Source organism: Nannobrachium achirus (genome assembly GCF_963921795.1).
Source record: "Nannobrachium achirus genome assembly, chromosome: 11".
NCBI lineage: Eukaryota > Metazoa > Chordata > Actinopteri > Myctophiformes > Myctophidae > Nannobrachium > Nannobrachium achirus.
This window is the reverse complement of record NC_137820.1, coordinates 46,815,154-46,831,146: the sequence shown is the minus strand read 5'-3', so window position 1 is coordinate 46,831,146 and position 15,993 is coordinate 46,815,154. Positions and strand designations below refer to the sequence as shown.

General features: G+C 43.0%; 1 protein-coding gene across 5 annotated transcripts in view; it reads left to right on the top strand.

The window, feature by feature from the left end:
* The window catches only part of enc2 (ectodermal-neural cortex 2), a 73,581-nt gene that overhangs the window by 11,910 nt on the left and 45,678 nt on the right, over positions 1-15,993 (top strand). For all 5 annotated transcript variants that reach the window (XM_080736049.1, XM_080736046.1, XM_080736050.1 and 2 more), the window contains 3 exons: positions 7,812-8,043; positions 9,670-9,775; positions 12,720-12,965. In XM_080736049.1, the coding sequence (XP_080592175.1) occupies positions 7,862-8,043; positions 9,670-9,775; positions 12,720-12,965 (534 nt within the window). In that variant the 5' untranslated portion in view covers positions 7,812-7,861. The remainder of the gene's footprint in view (positions 1-7,811; positions 8,044-9,669; positions 9,776-12,719; positions 12,966-15,993) is intronic.

The window sequence follows — 15,993 nt, the reverse complement described above, 5'->3', positions numbered from 1 at the left end:
CCTACTGTATGACGGAGGACAATTTCACGAGGAATTAAAATCACTGCGATACGATTATTGAGAGTGTGCTTTTTTATCACAATAAACGATAATAGCGATTATCTTCCCATCCCTAGTGTGTGTGTGTGTGTGTGTGTGTGTGTGTGTGTGTGTGTGTGTGTGTGTGTGTGTGTGTGCTTTTGTCCCGCCCCACCCCCAACATTGTGGTTCCTGTCAAGCCTGCATTGTGATCTGTAAAACACACACACACACACACACACACACACACACACGCGCGCGCGCACGCACACGCACTAACACACACAGCTGACCCCGAACAAGCAGCCATGGCCCCAAAACTGCATGTCAGCACATCCAGACAGACGCATGCAGAGTGCAGACATGTCACCCCCTCTCCCCACGCTCACACACGTGTGCACGCACACACACACACACACACACACACACACACACACACACACACACACACACACACACACACACACACACACACACACACACACACACACACACACACACACACACACACACACACACACACACACACACACACACACACACACACACACACACACACACAGAGCAGTGAAGCTGCTGAAACAGGGGTTTCTTCTGATCTCTTTGTAGTGGTTTGTTTGTGTCCCGCGGCACACAGCACATACAAACGTTCATCCATTCATTAAAAGAGGCGTACGACAACAACCTCATCTCAGAGTTTCTTGTGGGAGTGCAGTGTTTCAGTGGGGGGTTGGGTATGGGCTTTACCATTCTAATATCATTCTGGATTTACTCCCACTGCTATTCTTAACATCAGCTTCAGTTCCTCCCGACTGGGATGACCTGTGGCTGAACATATTGGTACCCTTCCAAGACTTAGTTTCCCCCCTTCTTTTTAACTCATGAATTATGTTTAAACTGACAGAAGTATGTGGTATCCATCATTCTTTCTTAAACATTGAATAGAACGGTAACTTTGCCACTTGTTAGACTTCTTAACCCTATATAGTCATCCTCCAGGGGTCTTTGCTCAGCCCACTCTTTTTTTCTCCCTCTACACCAACTCTCTTTGCCTATTCTGCTATGTTTAGGGTCCTGCTGGTGGCTAAGACACAGCTTTCTGACACTGTGCCAAAATGCCTTGATAAGTCTTCTGATTTTGTTTTGTCCTGTCTAGATGCCCAAAATATCACCAAGCCTGAGCCTCCTCCATGTTAGGCATGGAGACACCACGGTAGCGTATTTACCGGCTACGACAGTGTTTTATTTTGCCACGGACTGCCCATACCTTCTTCTGATTGGTTGAAATGAAAGAACAGGAACTGGCTGTTTCTACCTCATTTTCTTCACAGAGTATAGTTTTTGTATGTGGCGGAGGCGCGCTGTCTGAAGCAAACTTGATCCTCGAGAGGCACAGCCGAGAGTAGCCGTGCCGAACGTCGCGAAGTCTGCTTCAGCTGACTCGGCGCTGTCCGAGTAATGCCCTGATAGGGACCAAATCGTAAATGATGTTTTCGACTACTGGCCAATCACAGCATGTCTTTTCCGGGACAGCTGTCGTAGATTGTTTTTTATGCAGATTATGCACCACAATAGGCATGGTGGTCTTTTCTTTTAATGCTTCTTTTTGTCTCTTGTGAACATGATGAGTCTGTGTGTGAATTACCAAAAAGCTCCAATAGTTTTTCATCTGTCCAGAGTAAGCCTATATTCCCCCAGAAGGCCCGGGTCTTGTCAATAACATGCATTTTGGCAATGTCCACTCCAGTCAGGTTTCTTTTTTGAAGTGGGGTGTGTTTTCATCCATGACCTGCTGGCACAAACACTGTTGATTACATGTGACAAGTAACAGATGTGTACAAAGATGGCCTTGTTTGTCAGGCCACACGTTTCTTTATTGGCTGTACACATGGCAACAGCTCTCTGCTCGCTTTTTTACCCATATTCACAGACATACACATGCCTTTCAATCCGTCTCTCAGCTCAGTTTTGACCTAAAAACACACACTTGGTGCAGTGCCCAAGTCCAATACTTAAAGCTCTACTGGTTGCTGATGGCCAGGGGGAAAGTGAAGACATGTGCTGCTCAATAAGACTGATGTCCAAACGGGTCCATATAGTTGATAATTAATATTTATTATCTGTATAAGTCCTATAACTTTTGGCATACAAATACAATAAAACAAATAGAGACAGTCAAACAGGATACAGACCACAAGCCAACGTGAATACGTCATCAATTAACAGAATAGCTCTTACACTTAGCTTTAACAATTTAAACCCCATATGGTTGAGTGGAGTCCCACAGGGCTCTATATTCGTTTTCTGATATTGTGGGGAAAGCTTCAGCTGAAAATAACAGCTTGGCAAGCTCACAAGCTCGTCGATGTGCTATTGTCTGTGAAAGCTTTCCGCACAATACAGATGCTGGGGTTAAATTATAGACAGGGAAGCAGGTAAATGCTGGGTGTCACAATGTAGCATTCTCATAAACAATACGTTTTATACCGTATACGCATATTGGAAATCGTGTCTGAACATTTCCCATACTCAATTACTCATTTTTTTCCCCCAAATGATTTTCCCCTCCCCCCACCAAAAAATTGAAATATATTCTTAATACATATTAAAACAAACACATCTAAGAAATTCCATAAATTAAAATATATTATATATATAATTAAGAAGTAGTGAAAATAGCAGATCCACAAGCTTTCACTAGTTGGGTCCCGGGAAAACATCTAATTTCTCTTTTGGGTCTCGAGTTAAAAAGTTTGGGAACCACTTGATCTATGCCAGTTGCCAGGGCGCAAGTCCAGGAGGGTGGAGATTATGTTGTCGCCCCTGTTTGTGTTTTTCTCTCTGTCTCTATGTAGCTAATCTCCTGGACCGTTCAGCATCAAGACTTTTCAGGCGTACTCGTAGTAGGCCAAGCCAAGGCAGACACACCACCACTCCTGATTTTTCAAATCGATGTGCTTCAATGCGAGATTGCGATATAGCCAACACCAAATTGGGGCTCTTGAATCTCTGCCTTCCACGATCTCCCACGTCAAGCGCCAAGTGTCTTGAGCTGTGCAACGTTGGCTCTTCTGTCGCTCGCAATGCATCACCTACATAAGGTGGTGCGCCTCTTTCCTTCTCTGGCTGTGCCCTGGGTTGGCTTCCACAGTGTTCGTTTGCTTCAATGCCACCAGTTCCGTCCGGATGCCTCATGCAGTGCGAAGCCAGCCTCATTCTTCTCTCTCTCTGATGTTGTCTATGACATGGTGGTAGGTCCTCGTAGAGGTTGATATTTATGATGTGGCACCATGTGACACCTATTCGACACCTATGTGTAGCATTCTTGTGTTAACTCCAATTAGGCCTGTCACAATTATTACATAATCACCTAAGTGCAATTATTTGAGATAATCGCAATCTTTTTGGCATAATTTCCATTTTGAAAATGTTTCATATATTTCCAAACATTCTCAAAAATAGTGGAAAAAACAGATCTACAAATGATTTAAGTTATTTATCATATCTGCCCAGTACACCTTTTGTTTACGAAGCCTAAAAGCCAAAGAGAAAATGTATTTCTATTCATAATGTTCCACTGTCCAATGACAGAAGAAATGCAATAAAATTGTTACTCACAATTATTTGAGCAACAATTAGTCGTCAAGTAAAATGTCATAATGGTGACAGCCCTACTACAGTATTCGTAGCATTCTTGTGTTGACTCCATCCAGGGCCCTTTCCTGTTGTTCGTGGGTCCATTTCTCAGCCCCATAGTGACAGACTCCTCTGTGTTTTCAAATAAATCAATCTGGATTCCTTGGATCATGACGTAGATGGGTCTCCAAATATACCATTTATGTTGGCAGCTGTAAATATACCTGGGAGGCTCGCCCATGCATGTGAAGCATAAGTGTGGAAAACACAGAGCTTTTTGCAGTTTGTCTTGCTTCTTTTTGACCGTTCAATATCTTTCTGACAGATCTTGGGTCAACTTTACTCTTGCAGTCATGTCCAGAGAGGTTGGCTGCAGCCTGCAGTCTCATGGGCCTTCAGCGCCTTAATACGTGGAACTCTCGTTCTTTCAAACGACCGTCATTTCGACCAAGGAGCGTCGAGAGGGTTAGCGACTCACCCCACAGAGGTTAGGGTTAGGGTAAGGGTTTGGGTTGGGTGTCGAAAAGATGACACGTAGTAACAGCGAAGCGCTCCCCCTTAATACTGGCAGTGGTCACGAAAACATCACTCTTTTGGAGATAGTCTTGTTGCTTACATTGACCATGTCAGGCTTAGTAGCCTGCCTTTTTTTCTCATCTCGTCACTGCATGGCCACTCTCTGGTTTTCCTTCTGTTTTCCATTTCAGTGTGATTCACAGTGGCACAAAACAACAGAGTGAGTCATTTCCCCCTTTAATAAACTGGCTGCTTGATGAGTGATTATAAGATTGAGAACACCTGTAGCCTGCTTTAACCCAATAGTCTGCTTAAAGTATCACCACAACTTCGAAAAGGGTACGGTAATTGTGGACAAGCTATTTTAGGTTATTTTTGTAGAATAATTCTGCTAAGTATTGTAGTTTGTTCCACTACAAAACAAAGACAGGAATGTGTAAAATATATTTGAATTCATACATTCCTCAGGGAACATTAAGCATTATGTTAATAAAATGCAAGGGTACCAATATGTTCGGCCATCTCAATTGGGCGGTCTAGGATTAGTGCATGCAAGGAGTTTCTTGAAGAGATAGCTTCACATTTTGAAAGTTGTTTTTTTGTCCTCAACAGCCAAATGTTGCTGTAGGGAAAGGACGGATAATCGTTATTATTGTTAATTGCTCACAATAATCATATTGTGGAGAATTTATCGTGAATTTGTCCGTCATACACGACTGGACATGAGTTGGCTCTATGCAACCTTTTCTCCATCTAGTCCAAATCGCCATGCTAGTGATTCTCAAACTTCTAAATTTCAAGGAACCACCATAACTCTGAGAGTGTACAAATGGAACCAAATGGACCGGTACACTCTCAGAGTTACAGACCTATAAGGGTTCATTTGGAACCCCCTATAGGAACTGTTAAAGGGAATGGTTAAGGAATTGGACCATTAAGAGGGAATCATTCAGGAACCGGAATCACCCTAGTCGAGTCAGTAGCCAAACATTACATCCCACACAACTGACCTAATCCAATAATGTGTGTAATGAATGAGATGTGGAGTGTCTATTGGTGTTCTCTAATGGCCTGACATGCCTCCAAAATGAAAGCTCTGTGGCAAAACAAATGAATATATTATGAAGGAATATGATATGAGCAGCTGTCTAACAGTCCTGGAGATTGAAAGCAAATGTTCATATTCATTTAGTGGTGGTGAGACACCATAATGTGATCTTTGCCACACACACAAAAAAGACACAAACTCGTGTTTGTCTTTCTTGAAAGAAATTTGGAAATGAGAACGGTTTTAGGGTTGAGTGACATGCTGTGGAAAATGCAACGGGACGATGGTCATGGAATGCTGCTTAGCATGACTCCAAGAGAAAACCAAGAGAAAAAATAAAATAAGTACTGAAAGCTGTTTGGCAGAACGACAGAATACAAAATGAAATGTGAAACTTACTGTCAGATGCAAACTGTTAAGAAAAGTTACATACCCACCCACACAAATTCAGCTTGCCAACCTTCTTTTTTTTTTTTTTTTTTTTTTTTTGCAAGATTGAAAAATAAACAATCTGGACTGGATTAAAGAAACACACAAAGGAATAATGGTGTACAAAGTAACCTTGTCCAGTGAGCCCAGACTAACGGTCTAAGTCAATAGAATACAAGAACGCTCGCCCCCCAAAACAAGCTCTTCCCTCGTCAAATCCGGTGACCTCGGAACGGTTGCCAACGTAACTTCAGTAAAACTATGCCTAAACCTAACCTTAATCCAAACCGCAGGGGGAAAAAAACGAGGACAAGTGTTTTTTGGGGTGAGCGGTCTGGTTACCAGTCAATGCAGTTTGTTATTGATTAGGCTATATTGTTTCCACTATCATACTTAAACCATGATCTACAAAGTTAGAACTTGGCATCTATAGTGTCTGTCCACCAAATGAAGTTGTGCCATTTTATCCTATTTCGATGTGTTCCAGCTTTCCTCTGATTAATAATTCATGGTTACCAGTCCTGTATAATGTGTCCTAACGTGACCAGCAGCTATTCTGATCGCAGAGGGAGACAGAAAGATAAGAGGGAGAGATGGCAGGAAAAAACATGCTAAGTTACCAGGTTTACAGCTCTGGGGGGGAAAAAAAGATCAGAAGATGGAAAATGGAAAACATAATAGGAAAGGGACAAGAAAGTAAAGAAACCAAGAAATTCTTACTAGTCTAGAGAGGGAAGACAAAAAATATGACATGACTCATGAGGAGGTGGAAAATAGAAGATGACAAGAAAAAGATAATTGTTGTTGTCCTGCAGAAACCTCTTATCTCCATATTCTAACGTGTGTGTGTGTTTATTATTTTGTAAATGAACACCCTACTTGATCATTCTACAGCGTCACACTAAAGTATCAAAAATAGCAGATCTACAAGATCGAAAACTGGTTACTTTTGAATTTGAATCTTGAAAAGTTACCGTTTTGGAAATTTGAGGTTTCCGCCCGACAGAGATGGATATGGAAAGAATAGACTGGAAGCGAGGAGGGAGACTGAGGCTTGAGATGAAAGGACAGAAGAGCCAGAGAGAGCTGAAGCTGGAAGAGACAAGAGACTGGGGGCTTGATTTTAAAGAACAGAGTGAGAGCATTGAAGCTGCTTCTCTGGGCACCGCTTTGATCTTTTTCCTGTTCTACTAAAGTCTCACGAGTCTCACTATTCTGAGTAGAGAAACAAGGCAGCATTTAGTCTCACAAGTCAATCCCTGGGCTTGTGTGTGTTGTCTTCATCATAATTGAAAGGATGTAATGTTAATGAAGGGGGAGGTTAGTCTGAAGACAGGTGCCAGACAGTGTCCTTAGATACCATCTGATCATAGATGATCGATTGGATTGTTCCTACCAGATACCTTACCGATAAACAACTTTTCTTTGAAATTACCAAATTGTATTTTGCCACACAGCTTGCTTTAATTTTTGCACTGCATTTGGTATTAATAATGACTCATTTCTCACATGGCCCTCTTCTAGCGCCACCATGAGGCCCATTCTTGCAAAACACATTTTTGGACACTGCTCCTACAGATTTTGCCCTAAAATCATGCAAAGCGGTACACAGTATCTCATGTAGTCATGTCATCAACATGTAGTCATGTCATCAACATGGATCTGTCCCATTTCCCATATTCCCTCCTGATTGGTTACCATTGCCTTCTAAAGTTTGTTTATGCGACCTGACGGTCGCTTATCTCCCGATTAGGGAGTCTTACTGGTTCTAGTTATTACCGTACTTGTGTTTGTAATTGATGGACTAAAAGGTTATGAAGTTATGTCACTGCTACTCCAGCTACTGTCGTTGTGTAAGGTGATGGTATAACTTAGGAGAGGCATTGTTTTGTTTTTGTTTTCTTCAGTTTCCTGATGTATTACCATTACCATGGTAAACTGTAAAGGTCATATGAGTTTAGCGTGGGACTCAATCTGTATCAGTGTAGTTTAGAGTGGGAGTCTGTAGCATTGTGGTTTCGAGTGGGAGTCTTTAGCAGGGTAGTATATTGAGAGTTGAGAAAAGTCTAACTACAACCGAAGCTACAACTCCCTATAGTGCCAAAAAAAAAATAATAAAAAAAAAAAAAAATGTATTTCCTTTTCTTCTCCTTCCTCCCTCTAGTGGGCGAGATCAGTCCCAGTGATTCCCTGGAGGTGCCAAACGAAGCTGCCATGTCGGTGAGCGTGCACGAGAACCGCAAATCGCGCACCAGCACCGGTTCTATGAACATCTCTCTTTTCCACAAGCCCTCGCACCCCGACAGCGTTCTGACACACCTGAACACGCTGAGGAAACAGTGCATGTTCACCGACGTCACGCTGTGGGCTGGGGAGCGCTCCTTCCCGTGTCACAGGTAAGACCTCAAGACGCCTTCAACGGAGTCCAGTTCAAAATGTGTCTGGTGGTTAGTCTCGCGTAGCCAACTAGACAACTATTCCACTATCTCCGAATGCGATATACCTGTAGAGTCTGGAACTACACCTCCCGAAAGCCGAGACTGTCAGTCATCTGTTCCCTTCACGAAAATATACCTCAAAATATCTTTAAATTAGTTTTAATTTCCATTCTGCTAAGCAGCAAGCTACTTTATATATGATTAGATGATTTTGATTCATATTCGGATAAATTTGCGCGACTGTAAAGGCGAAATGGAAGTGGGGAGGAGGCGTCACATCCGCTCTATCGCTTGATCATTTTTCAGAGCGTCCGTGCTTCGCGGAAACTTCTGGTGGTGGTGTATATCCCTATGTGTGATACCATTTCAATTTTAAAACTCAAAGTGAAATGAAATCGCTAGCACAGGACTAACTTTAGATGGTAGGTCAATGGAATCCATGAATTAATAATGGATTTTTGTAATAATCACATCCTTTTTGGGGGTCTTTTTTTTTTGTACAAGCAGGTCAGAGCAGGGACAACTTAGCACTCCCAAAGCTGCATTCAGGCCTTTTCAGGCAGTTAGTGCCAACGGCCAACTATACTCAGTCAGACACCATTCCAGTGAGGCAGGCAAGGTGCTGCAGGCAGTTTGGCAGACAGAGAGACGAGCTGCGTTGAACTTGTGAAGCCATCATCAGTGTTGTCATATTTTGTGAGAGAAAGCAACAACCAGGTCTATGAAAACAAGGCCAAAAGAAGCAACCCATAGGCCACATGAGCACTTTAAACCTACAGTGCTATTTAAAAATAGCCAATCTACAAGCTAACAACACGTTGACATGTTGTGAGCATTGTTGAAGCATTTTAACAACACAAATCTGGTACGGGCCGGTCTCTGGCATGAAATATTTTCAGATGGGTGTCCGTGGACAAATACATATTAACATGGGGGTCCTTGACATGGAAATGGTTGAGAGCCACTGGTTTTAACAACATTTAGGAAGTAATCCCAAATAAGCAACTACACTTCAGAAACCACAACCATTAACTACCAATATTTACAAGCACAACTGTGCAGCAAAACAAAACCAAAGTCGCTTAATAAGCGGACATGGCAACCCTGACCATCATGCATGTGCTCACCTCAGGACAGGTACCTGCTCCAGGTTGAGCAGAGTTGCCACAGAGTTGACAAATCATTATGCTATATCTTGTTTGACCTTCACTATATGGGAAGCACAGCAAGGAGAGCAGCCAGGTTTGATCAGGTGTTTCTAGTCATGAGTTGACTTTTCAGATTTATGTAAAATGTCTCCTAACAGTTTTCTGAAACACCTATTTTCAAACATGTTGCCTCTTTATTATTGGACAATTTGGCCAATGTTTGTCTGTTTTTATAGTGTAGTTTGGTGATTACCTTTGAAGCAGAAATGCTCTTTTCTATTTTCTTACTTTTTTTAAAGGTATTGAAAATGTCATAAAAGTCCTTACATTTACTGTCATCCGGACCCCCCCCCCTACAATCAAGTGGGGACCACAAGCAGAGAGCCACTGCTTTATGACACCGACTGACTGAAAGTGTCCTCTATCTTTGTTCCAGGGCGGTCCTAGCAGCATGTAGTCGGTATTTTGAAGCCATGTTCAGTGGAGGACTGAGGGAAAGTCTGGACAGCGAGGTGAACTTCAGAGACAGCATACACCCTGAGGTAATATGCTACTCCTAATGATGCAGGCCATATCCGCTGGTTATGCAATACCCACTTGTAGTATTCATTCAGAGGCTAGTTTATGATGCCTGCACAGGGATCTCCATTTACAGTGTGTGTTTAGAAAATCAAACCTCGGTTCGAAGTGGAGCGGTGAATTTGAGCAGCTGTACCCCATGTGAGTGAGTGAGTGAGTGTAAACTGTGCCTGTGAGTGAGTGGTGAGTGTGCCTGGCATGCACAAAACAGCGCCCCTCCTTTAACTAGTGTGTTGTGTGTGGCCACTCAAGGTATTGCCAGGCTACGGACACGGCCAGCCAGCCACCCACCCAGCCACCCACGGACATACCCACGGATATACCTGTTTATTGGGAGCGCTTTCACCGCTCCAAAAACAACCTCATATAATTACAACTGGTATAGTGTGGCACAATAGTGACGCATAGCTTGGCTGAGCCGTGGAGCCGATTGGTTTTGCCAGTCAAATTGTGGTATTCTTTGGAAAATGGTCAACATATTGAAGTTGACCATGAGTCAAATTCAATATGTTCTATATCGTGAGTTATTAAAGTTCACCCTAAACATGTATTGACCTAGGCAGCGCTAAGTCTTTTTCTTTAACACCGTCATTCTCCCAGTCACAAAAACAGTGAGAGAGTGAGAGAGGCTATGTGTTTGTATGATGTCAATTGATTGTATAGTGGTATAATTAATCTAAAGCATTATCCTAATGCTTAAGAACATAATATTTCCTCTGTGGCCATATAAACATTTCCATCCTGTTAAGAGGCTCTTTTGCTGAAATGTTTTTATTGACTTGTCATCCATGTGAGTCATTTCTGTGGTTTTAGAAATGCTGAATGCACTCTGCTTTCTAAGGAAAATCCCAACAACGATATTAGCAAAGTAACTTTCCATTGGATTTCGATCTTAAAAAATGACTAAAAGGTCTAAAAGGTTTTCTAAAACGTTTGACGTAAATGGCAAGCTAATATTTCTGTCATTGCTCCACCGTCGGAAATACTTCACTGAAAAACAAAACCGATGTATTTTATGCACGACGTCTCTCATATCTCATCACTGTTAACATTGTTTGCATTGATATGTTTGGCTTTTAAAATGAACAGTTATTATGTCTGTCAGGCCGGATGGCTGAAGATTGTGTTTTCACCCCTGTCTGTTCGTGTGCACGTGTGTCTGTCTGTCTCTCAATGTTCAGCACTGCTGGACTGATCCTGAGTGAAGCATTGCATCACACTCCCAGTAGGCCAGAAAGAACCCCCCTCCCCACACATACACACATTTTCCAAATTGCCTCATGTTGGCACAATAACAGGTTGCTTTATGTTTTGACCTATAACTCTTTAACTCTTAACCAGGGTTCGAACCAGGGTTTTTTATTTACGGGTATAAAGTCGGCCAAAAACGTGTATTTTCCTATATTTCCTATGTATTTTTCTTTTCACAATATTAATTCGGGTGTCTTTGGCGCTTCACATTGGCTATGTTGACAACTCCAGGCAGTCATTTCTGTTCATATATTAACTCACCATTTGCTCCAGTCCATTCCTTGCTTTCCCAACTCCTCCATCTGAGCTCTGAGGCGCACCACAGACATATGCGTGAAACATCTTCTCCTTATCGTCTGAGAATGGCCACTGGGAGCGCCGTACTAATGCATTGTCAATGGAAGGTTGTTTGGTGTTTTGTCGTTGCCGTGTCTCTTGGCCAAAAGACAGGCTGCGGTTGAGCCAGGGACACAAAACCAAACAACCTTGCATTGACAATGCATTAGTACGGCGCCCCCAGTGGCCATTCTCAGGCGATAAGATTCGATGCGTGACGCACATGTGTGAGCGCGGCCTGAGCCATCCAAAAGTTATTGTTAAAGTCCGACTCCTCCTCTATTGCAGCCTCAGGTCCAGGAGCAGCGGTGGAGCCGGAGAAGCCAAAATGTTCACGGCTTGTCCCTTTTGGCGGCGGTCTTTTTATAGGTGGCATACTGGCATTCCGGTCAGGTCTACTCACTGTTGTGTTGGCTTTTAGTGTTGGCTTTATCCATCGTGTTTTTTGTTGTCTTTTTTTCTACTTCTTCTTCTACTTCTGTTTGCTGTTGTGGCACCTGGTCTCTTCTTCTACCCCCACCTGGGTTAGTAGCAGTCGATCGAGCGCTCATGGGCGACACATGTTGGTTTAGAGGTGAAATGCAGCCTTTTTCACAGAACTTAATAAACTACCCCGGTTCTTTTGCAAAACTGTTTTTTATTTTATTTAGTATATCTAGTTAACATAAATAATACCAATTCTTGCAATGGAAAATGCATGTATTATGTGTGGGAAAAGCCTCTTCCCGTGAAATAGTCAACCACTATTTTGTTCCCGGGTGCTTCTGTGTTTATTCCCACTAACAACAACAGTACATGTTGGCAGTGGTGCAAACAGATCCTGCTGTTATCAGAATATAAGTAGTATATACCCACTTGTCATACCAAAAAGAAAAGAAAATGAGCTTTTGAGAAGCTAGTGTAAGGATGTGCAGTCACAGTAAATATGCTGCAGCTTGTTAGAAGGCCCACATAAGGAGCAAGTGTGTGGTGTCTGCTTCTAAAGCTGACAGTCTGCCAACGACAAGAGAAAGTAGTGGAAGTAGCACATAAAGCCTTTTTATTGCAGGTTTTGATTATTACATCTTCCTCACTTGTCATCTGATGAAGATGTAATAATCGAAATGTTAGTCTGCACCTGCAATAAAAATACTTTAACTGCCTGTGTGCTCCACTACCTTTCCCCTCTTATTGCAACAGAAGGTCTTAGTATGTGAAATGGCACATCATGTCTCCGTCTGGACATGTACACTTTATCCGTCCACCCACAAGGCGATTGTAACATAGGATTATGTTTTGATGACTCAATCTAACTGTAAGCCCTCGAATCACCCCTCACAGGTGTTGGAGCTTCTGCTGGACTTTGCGTATTCCTCCCGAGTCATCATCAACGAGGAGAACGCAGAGTCGTTACTGGAGGCGGGGGACATGTTGCAGTTCCACGACATCAGAGACGCCGCCGCCGAGTTCCTGGAGAAGAACCTCCACTCCTCCAACTGTCTAGGAATGATGCTGCTGTCGGACGCCCATCAGTGTAAAAGGCTCTACGAGCTGTCATGGCGGATGTGTCTAGTACACTACGAAACGGTAAACATGTGTGTTGACAGCAGAACATTCTTTATCTCATATCGTTGCTGTCAGGCAGAAACCTCCCATCTCTGTATCGTCGTTGTCGGGTGGAAATCTTGTATATCCAAAACCGTTGTTTTGTATTTATCATTTTAAAAATGATTTAAACTAGACTAAACAGCCGATCTATAAGCACACAACGCCGTTGTGTGCTTGTAGATCTGCTGTTTTCACTACTTTTGCGCGACGGCCTTGTATGATGAAGCAGGGCTTTACTTCGTGAGAAAAATTACAAATTTGAAACTTGGAGATACAAGGTTTCTGCCCGACAGCGACGATATTTTAACTGTTTGTGTTTTTTGGAAAATAACGCCCTTCATAGTACTTCATAGTACTAGTGTAACACAAAAGCATGAAAAGTAGCAGATACGCAAGCCCAAAACGAGGCGTGATGCAACGCGTTTCGAGCTTGTCGATCTGGTACTTCAATTTTTCAATTCGATTCCTGAGAAGTAACTGTTTTGGACATATGAGGTTTCCACCCGACAGATACGATATGAAGAAGCTGTCTGACCCAAGAACCATGACAGAACTGACATAGTGTGTTGGGAAGATTACAAAGTAAACGTCAGAAATACATTTCAGACACTGAGAAGAACGGGCTGACTGATTTTCACTGCCAACATAAAACGGGAAAAGATACATCCCCGCTGTCCAATACAACATATTAAATTGCATTACTGGCAACATAAAGGCAAGCGACGTAATAAATAAAAAATAACACCATAACTCAACTTTGAAGAGAAATTTATGGTTCTGTGTTTTTTTCTGAATCCTTACAGACCGTTCCCACTCTTAATAATAATAAGCAGTGCTTAATTTGTGCCGGAACAAGCCGGATCTTGTTCCGCTACCTTGCTTTTACGGACCGGGACCTATTTGATTGGATCCGCCACCTATTCGATTTGGAATCAAGGATCCGGGACCTTCCCTGCACAAAAAGAACAGATCTACAAGCTATCCACCCATATCAACCAGAGATGCAATATGGCTTGTAGGTCTGTCAGCGCAGCAACTTGCGCACAGTTATGACGCGGCCGTTGACTGGATCAGATTCAGCTGCGCTGCGCTGTGGCTGTGCTGAAGGCTGTCTAACGGCCGGGAGCCGAGAGGGGGACAGACCTGTTACCAGCCCGGCACGCTTACATGTGTGGATCATGCGACGTTTACATTTAAAAAGCAATCGATTGCTTTAAATCTGGAGCGGAGCGTGGACAATAAAAGCACGGTTTTGTGCACGTTATGATAAAGCATTTGCATATCACCCGCAGCACATTCAAATCTCAAGCACTGACTGTTGCTGTTAGCCAGTTAGCGTAGCCTAGCCTTCACGTTAGCCAAACAAACTGGAGCTCTGGTCGTTAACGTTATGTGCTCACTGCTCAGCCTCTCCCCTGTTAATAAATAAAACTACACTTTGACGTGTACTCAACGAAACAGACTGTTTTAGGGAGCAGCTGAATGCCCAATATAGTGGGAACACCCAGCTAGAGCCCCCCACCTCATGTCTAAAATACACTTTTTAGCCAGAATCCAGAAAAGAAAATATTTATTATTTAAGCCAGGATAATATAGGCAGGGGTCTTCAACAGGGGGTTGCTCAGAGTCCTCAAGAGTTACTACAGGGGTCAATAAATCACACAAGGTAACACAGTAAATCACTACTGACTTAAACCCCTATCCCTTTATTCTGAGGGGTAGGGTGTAGGGGAAAGAGCAGACCATACAGAGCATGGGGTAAAATTACTGACAGTTTAAATGTCTGGTAAATGCACTGATCACAGCTGTCAAATAAAGTTTGTATGACTGATTGGAGACTTATTTTTCCAATAAATTGGATTCTGTTTTAAAAGGAGCTGGCTAAACAGATCACATCTATTTTCTTTTGCCGGTTAAAAAAAAGTAATATAACTTAATATAGGCCTATTATAGATATTACTGTTGATTCCGCAATAATGTTATACTTGGTGTATTCGGAAAATGTGCACCGGGTGTGCATGCACGCGTGCATGTGCGTGCAGGTGTACGTGCACGCGTGCATGTGCGTGCATGTGCGCGTGTGCACACAAAACCCAGGATCCCCCACCTTTTCATTGACAAATTAAGCACTGATAATAAGGGAGGACTGGATTGACTTAACCGCTGAGGGCTGCACTTTTCCTGCCCATTCGAAGTTCAGTGAAATGTGTTTAATTAATTGCATATGTAATATATCTAATCTCAAAGATGACATCATGCTAGCAGAGAGGCAGAGAATGTAATTAGATTGAGCTGGATTTTCTTAAGTCATGTGCCAGCAGCACCAAGAATGAGAGGCAGGATTACTGCTGCTGGGGCTCTCCATTTTAACCCTAGTAGTATATGTACAGTAGCTTACAGTGGTGGAAAAAGTACTCATATATTTTACTTAAGTAAAACTACCAATATAGAAATACTCTGTTACAAGCAGTGCTGTATGGGTCGTGTCACACGCATACACGCCGTCCCGAATCTTTTTGAGCAGGAGCACGCGCACGGACAATCGGACATGCATCGATGTAAAACAACCCTTAAAGTCGCAACTGCAATGGAAGTGCTCCTCTTGTTACACTTCCGTATGGTGAAGCATTTCCTAGTGAAACGGGCCAGGAAGACGGGACATAGCGCTGGGAGGAATGTGATTTGACGGTCAAAAAGTAGGCGGGCCATAACTCATTGAAGACATTATAATTATGTAAAGACGGGCGGGCTGACAATCGACGCTGCGTGTCACAGCGTCGCTCCCATATATTGTAACAAGGCAGCGGCTACGGAAACAATTTGTGTTCATAGGAGACGTGGCTTGTGATTGGCTGAACCGGAGGTAGGCCAGCGCTCAGCTGTGCGGAGACGCCGGAGTGGATGAACGGGGAGGCGGGGGAAGGGGGGAGCCACGTGAACCAGTGTGGTGGGGGAGTAGTTGAAGTTGAAGTTGATCAATCTCTCAATCATTCTGACCTCATGAATT